Here is a 6,809-nt window from a genome sequence, read left to right on the forward strand (position 1 = left end):
GGCAGTGGGCAGGCCCCGAGCTCGGCCGGGGCGCAAGGCTCCTTTAACAAATACCCAGCTCAGCAGCAGCAGCAGCATCTCTACATGCAGCGAGGTCCCTGCAAAACGCCGCCGGAGAGCAACCTCAAGCTGCAAGAGACCAGCGGCCACAACGGAGCCCTGCCAGTGCCCTGCTACGGTGAGTTGCATTGGCTGAGGCTGGGGGTGGCACGCGGGGAGTGGGGCTGGGGGGGAGGAGGAGGGAAACTATCAAGCTTTGGAGTACGTGGGACACGGCCTGGCCCCCCTCCTCCAGCAGAGGGGACGAGGATCCGGGGGTGCTGATAGGTTCTTGAACGGCCAAGAGCCGATCCCGTGTGAACAAGCCTGATCTGGTTTCGAGTCCTGGGTCCCGGTGAGGAAAGGGAAGGAGATGCACTCCCCCCTGTGCCCCGATGCCCCGTCCTGTGACCCAGGGGTGCTGGCGGATGAGGGGCTCCGCTTGGGAACAAAGCAAATCCTGGCGGTGGGGCAAACACGCGGTCCTGCGGGCAGAGTCCTCGCCTGCGCCTTACCGTCCTCTCTGCCTTCGCCTGGCCGGAACAGAGGTCCCAACCCGGGCATTTTCCCTGCCAGCAGCTTTCTCTGCCCCGGCGCAGGCGTCCCCTTTGTCCCGCCGAGGTCCCGGGTTCCAGAGCATGCGGGCTGGGGTGCTAAAGCCCCTATAGCATTAAAGATACCATATAAAAATAAAATATTATAGGACGCTCCGTCCTCGGAGGTTTTCAAGACCCGGCTAGACAAAGCCTGAGCTGGGATGATCTAGCTGGGGATGGTCCTGCTTTTGTGTGGCCAGGTCGGGCGAAAATTGTCACTTCTGTCTGGACCCTGGATGATTTCCGGGGGTCCCTTCCCACCTTCATTGTCTAGGATGCCATTAACGTCTGTAGCTGGGTTTGAAAGAGAGAAATCAGGAGAGAGAGAGAGAAAGAGGCAAAGCAAGAAAGAGGGGGAGTGAGAGCAGGAAAAGAAGAGAGGCAGCAAGGAAGAACCCCAAATCGGTGGCACCCAGTCCCTGAGCCCAGCGAGCTCCCCGGGTCGGGGATCAGTGCCGAGGCCACTGAGCTGGGAGGATAATGCAAAACTGCCCCTATCTCCAACTGGGCCCGGAGGTTGTTGAGCCACCCGAGATAACCCGCGTCTTCTTCGTCGTCGCAGCTCAGCCTGGCATGGGCGCTTAGCCGCACCAATATAAACCCGAGTTTATTCTCACTGCGGACCTGAAGCTGCGCTTACAGATGCTGGCAGAGCTGCTCTCTCTCGCTGTCACTTTAAGATGGAACGACAAAAAACCCGTTTATTCCATAGCTAGGGACGAATGTGTATAGTGTCCCTCCTCGGGCTGGCTGTTCGTCCGCCCAGCCCATCCAGCTGCCCTGCTTCTCTGGGAATCACAGTGAATCTTTCCACCCCAGCCTGAGCTGGCTGCGCCTCCGGATTGATCCTTCACAGACAGCCAAGGAGCAGTGGGAGTAATTATTTTCCGCTCTTAAAGCAAACAGAGTCACCCAAAGCGGCAGTAGAAAGGACCCAAGCCTGCGAAACTGTAGAGAGGCCGGTGGTGCCCATCAGGGAGGGCATCGGAAAAAGATTTCGCAAGGAAGGCAAGGCTGGGTGCTGGCAGATCTCACCAGGGTCAGGTCCCGGCCCCTGCTCGATAGCCTCTGCTTTATTGTTTCCTTTCTCCGCACATCTGTCTTCCCCCTCCCTAAACTCCAAGTCAGTCCAAGGCACCTTCCGCAGGGGCTCCCGAAGTCTGACAGTGTCTTCGGGCCGTAGGCATAGCTGGCAGGGCAGGGCTGGGCCGTGCAAGGCCTGTCTTGGGCAGCCGCCTCCAAAGACACGGGATGGGGGGAGAGGTCCAGCAATCGGGTGCAGCCTCAGCTTTGCCCGTCCGAGCCCAGGCCCCGTGAGCTCCGTGCCTGGGGGATGCGTGTTACTGTATTGCCTAGGGATGGTGCAGACTGGGTTGCGCCTGCCCGGAGCAGAGAGGGATGCTATCTCCAGGTCCCTTCCAGCCCTGTGATTCCCGGCCTGGCAGGTGACTGCACGGGCCCAAGCCGCTCCCGAGCTAAGGGCCGGGTTTAAGAGCTGAGTGGCCCCTGAGAGAAGGCAAAGCCCTGCTCGCTCAGCACCCGCAGCCGCTGGGAGGGCAGCGATCATCCCCGGGCAGGGCGAAAGGCCCAGATCATCGCCTCGCAGGCAGACAAGAGCCTTGTAACGCTCAGAATTAGGCACTGTCCCCCTCCCACTCCCCGACCTGCCCTCCCCAGCGAGGAAAGCAGCAACCCGGAGCGATCTGGGTTGGTTCCCAAAGAGTCTCGGAGCCCTGCTCCCGGCTACTTTGGTCCCCGGGGATCTTTGGGCGCAGAGGAAACATGTCCATTTTTCAAGCATGGACAATCGAGAATTACACCCCCCCCCCCCCAAAAGGCTCTGGGAGATGCTCGGATCCTGTGTGCCCCTGCTCGTAGTGGGTCTCGCTGCTTCCTTCCTTTCTCTTTCCCCTCCCTTAGTTCGTAACAGAAAGCTCAGCTCGGGCAACTCAGCGGGAGAGGGGGAATCATCCTGTGCGCGGCTCCGGTCCCCGATCTTTTTCACACACTGAACTCCTTGCGGGTGGATCGGGTCCTTCCCGATTTGCAGCGGCCTAACCCAGGGCAGGATCTGGCCCCGGGCAGACAACACGGTTTGGAGCGGGACAAGGCATGAGTCCAGCCAGGCGCCGGCTTCCCAACTGGACGCGATTTAAGCCCAGCGGCGCACTCAGGAGCCGGCCCGGGGCTGGTCAGTTTCAGATGGTCAGTTTCAGTGCTTCGAAACTGGCAGTCCCTGGGCCGCGATTTTCCCGCTCCCCTGCCCGTTTCCAGCTGCTAAACCCAGGGGGTGTGTGTGTGTGTGTGTGTGTGTGTGTGTGTGTGTGTGTGTGTGTGTGTGTGTGTGTCCGGCTTCGTGCAGCTCCGAGAGCTCATCGATTAGCAGTGACCCTGTGATTTCTGCTGCAGCGGTTTCTGATCAGCCCTGGGCATCGGAGGCAGAGAGCTCCAAGCTAACCCGATCGCTTTATTTTACGTTGAAAGATCCAGGCACGACCCCTCCTAGCTGCAAGGCAAGGCCGGAGAGACCCGGGCCAATCTACGGCCCGCGTTAGCCCCGCCAGCATCCTAGGGGTTGACCCCAAAGCAGCGCTGCCCCCGCTGCCTTCAGCTGGGATCTGTGCCTCGGAGACTCAGGGCACGACGGAGTCCCTGCCCGTGTGAAGTGGCTGGAACAGACGGGGACATAATTAATAGTCACCCGTGTGGTTCGTGATACAGGATAGTCCCCGGCTAATAACAGCCAGATCCGGGCGGGAACGAGTAGAAGGTCCTGCTAGGCAGATGGGGCTCCCCTTACTCTAAAAATTAAAGGTGTAGTTGTAGTGACTAATAATGAGGAATATTAATAGCTGTGTTAATAGCAGCAGTCCCGACCCGTGGGACTTGGCGTCTGCCACTGGAGAACCACCCCCCCGCACCACTGCCAGGTGATCACGTCCGAGCAGCAGCGGTGGGGAGAAGCAGGAGTCAGCTGAGACCCCAACCCCAGCCCCTGGGCCGGCGGAGCCGTATTGCTGCTAATAAGCTCCCCACCGCCTGCCTGCAAAGCGTATCCGAAATGATGCACTAGGAAAGAGCATAACTGCAATCGTGCGTAACGGCCCGTAGTTAATCAGGGCTCGCAGGTTTGCCAAACCCGCTCCCGTGCCAGGCTGAGGCCAGTGCCCCTAGCAGAGCTCGCCACCAGCAGGCACTGCCCTGGAGCGCTGAGCGGTGGCCAGGCCGGGCAATGCCCCTAGCGCTGTGCTGGCAGGGGCAGGGGCAGGGACGGGAGGCGGCTCTAGCCCTAAACCTCGGCCTCATTCTCCCCCGCACAAGTGGGTCAGGCTTTATGCCGGTTCCTCTCCCTTTTGGGGCAGCGCCGTTAATCCGCGTTAAGGCGAAGGAGTCTGAGCTTTCCCGGGGGGCAGGTCCCAGGGGTGCAGGGGCACCCTCGGTGCCATTACATCCGCCGCCTCCGTGCTGCCTTCAGTCCCCCGGGGCAGGGGGCAGCGATGGCGGGGGGCTGCGGGGGCAGCGCTGGCGGGGGCTGTCCGGTCCCTCGCTCTGCTCGCTCCACGGCTGCCCGGCGCTGTCCCCCAGAGCCCTGCTCCGTGCGGCGATTCCCCGCCCTGCCAGACGGAGCCACCGGGCCGCAGCTTTCCCGGGGGCCGAGCTGGCTCCTCGCAGGGGCCAGATTTAAAAACCACAACAACGAAAACAACCTAGCCTAAGCCTTTCCCGCGCTCCCCGTCTGTCCTTGCCCGTGCCCCGATCTCATCCCACCCCCTCCTTGCCTGCTTCCACCCCAGTCGCATCTTCCCACATCCCCGCGCTGAAGCCGAGGGGAGCTGGCGATGCGCCGGGAGTGCGGGGTGCGGCGGGTCCCCAGCCATCTCCCGTGTCTCCACTCGGAAATGAACCCGGGATGGGCCCCTGCCTCTGCACGGCTGGCTGGCTCCATCGGACAAGGCAGGGGGGCTGCAGCGGTGCCGCTAGCAGACCAGCTCCTTTCCTCGTGCTGGCTGGCATGCCGGCTGTGTTTGCGAGCTGAGCTGAAAACACGCTCCCCCCCCCCCCCCCCCCCCCCCCCCCCCCCAGCGCTGCTGGTGCTCCGCACTCCCCACCACAGTCTCAACAGCCCTCCTGATGCCCCTCACAACAGCCCCACAGAGAGCTGAAAACACGCTCCCTCCCCCCCCCACCACCGCCGCCTTAACTCGGCCCCCAGCGCCATGGATCTCCCTTCTTTATGCCCAGAGCCCATCAGCAGCGCCTGAAGACCCGATCCGAAGGAGATCGGAGGTCTCTGTGCCAGGCTCTCAGGTCAAGGGGGAGGTGGGTGCACGACCGTGGGCAGAGCTCCAGCTTACTGCTGTTGGATTGCAGGTAGATACACAGGAGAGGGAGGGGCGGCGGGAGCGGGTCCTGGAATAAGGAAGCGCTAGGGAGTGATCCCAGATCTATTTTTCTCCCGGGGGTGCCCGGGTGGCCAACGGAAGGCTTTGGGGTTTTTTGTCTTCGTTTTGAACCTGCCGATCAGGGATCCAGATGCTGGAGATCCCCGCTGTCGCGCCTGGTGGGACATGGGAGAGATCGGCCGCGACGTTTCATTTCCCCTTTCCTTTTGGCTTTCCCGAAGGATTGATGCCAGGGTAGCTCCGAGGAGCCCGATCCCAGAGCCGACAGTGCAGGCCGCCCAGGGTCCCCCTATGCTACTGATCAAACGTGCGTGTCTAATTCCCCCAATCCCCTCTCACCGCCATCGCTTCCCCGCCCTAGCAGTAACGGATTATCTCCCAAACTGGAACCAGCAATTAAAATATGAAAAAGCCCCCTCGGATCCTGGTTGGGGGGGGGAGGGGATCCACGGATTTATGCCTTAGAGGGATCAGAATCGCTATTTCTTCGGCGAGGAGTTGAGAGCAATTACATTACTTGAAAAACGACACTGAAAAAACTAAAAAGACCAGGGGCTGGGGAAGACTTGGGAGGGATGACAGAGAAAACCCGCCGGGATTCTTGCTCCGGGGGAAAACTGCTTTTCCCGGGAAAGGAAACATCCTTCAGGGCCAGTCCTGATCGATTTATTCGCGAGCAAACAGAAGCTCGGGCTATGAGGCTTTATTAATAAGCGTCACCCCGTCGCGGTGAAAGAATCACCGCGCTTTTTTTTTCAAATTGACATTTCTGATATGTCCCCCCAACAAACAAACAAACAAACAAGCCCGGTATTCAGCCTAACAGCACTTTCAAATGCAGGGATAAGGGAAGGGAGAATGAGCCTTTCCCTCCCGGCGTAGACTACTAAGTACTTGGGCTCTTATCCGAAGGCCACTGAAAGCAATGACAAGTCCCCCCCCACAATTTTAACACAGGCTTTGGATCGGGCCCATCTGACTCCCTGTCCAGCAAGTGCCCATCGGGGAAGCGTCTGGCAGGCTGTAATGTGTGCAGCAAACCTCTCCTCTTCCTGCAGGTCCTGGCTGCCGCCCGGATCCAGGGGAGGGAGATGCGGTAGTGGGGCGCCCCCGCCATTTGCTCTCCACGTGTGAAGGAGGTTTATAGAGGGAAGGATCATTTCTCCCACATCTGGCTGTGTCAACATGGGGGGGGGGGTGCTGCGGATCGCAGTTGAAGGGGGTTCTGTGTAAGGGGAAAAGGTCACCACAGTGTCTGTGAGGATATTTTAGTGTAGGCAGGAAACCATCGAGGCCCCTGTAAAGAATAGACCCGTGGAGTGTCCTGCACAGTGAGTGTGGCTAGAGGATATCCATCCATCTGTCTGGCTCTCTCCCTCTATTGAATACTGAGAAAGGGAATCATCCTGTTAGCCTGAAATCAGGAGGAAGGCAGAGCTAGAGTGGTACCTTAGAGACCAAGGAAGTCAGAGAGACATCGGCTTTTGTAAGCAACAGCTGGCTTCACCTGATGCTAATGGATACCGGTCACCCCTAGATATAGATCCAGGGTACCCTTTTGTCTAATTGGAGGAAATCTGCCTCTCCAGCTGTTTATCTGCCTTTCTCTATCCCTAGGGGCTCTCTAGCTAGCGGCTGCCAGCAGTCTCTCATCTACCTACCTAAGAGATATCTAGCTAGCTAGCGGCTACCCCCCTCCTCCCTCTGGGCTTCCCCACCTAGGAGGGATCGGACACTGACTGGCCCGGGAGGAGAGGGAGGAGGGGGCAGG

At 59.7% G+C, this 6,809-nt stretch overlaps 1 protein-coding gene across 1 annotated transcript in view; it reads left to right on the forward strand.

Annotated features, from left to right (window-relative positions):
* Positions 1-6,809, forward strand: part of ALX4 (ALX homeobox 4) — a 75,995-nt gene that overhangs the window by 322 nt on the left and 68,864 nt on the right. The window contains 1 exon segment of the mRNA XM_006028430.2: positions 1-178. This exon segment is cut by the window's left edge and continues 21 nt beyond it. Coding sequence (XP_006028492.2) covers positions 1-178 — 178 coding nt within the window.

Source organism: Alligator sinensis, unplaced genomic scaffold (genome assembly GCF_000455745.1).
Source record: "Alligator sinensis unplaced genomic scaffold, ASM45574v1 scaffold441_1, whole genome shotgun sequence".
NCBI classification, from domain to species: Eukaryota; Metazoa; Chordata; order Crocodylia; family Alligatoridae; genus Alligator; species Alligator sinensis.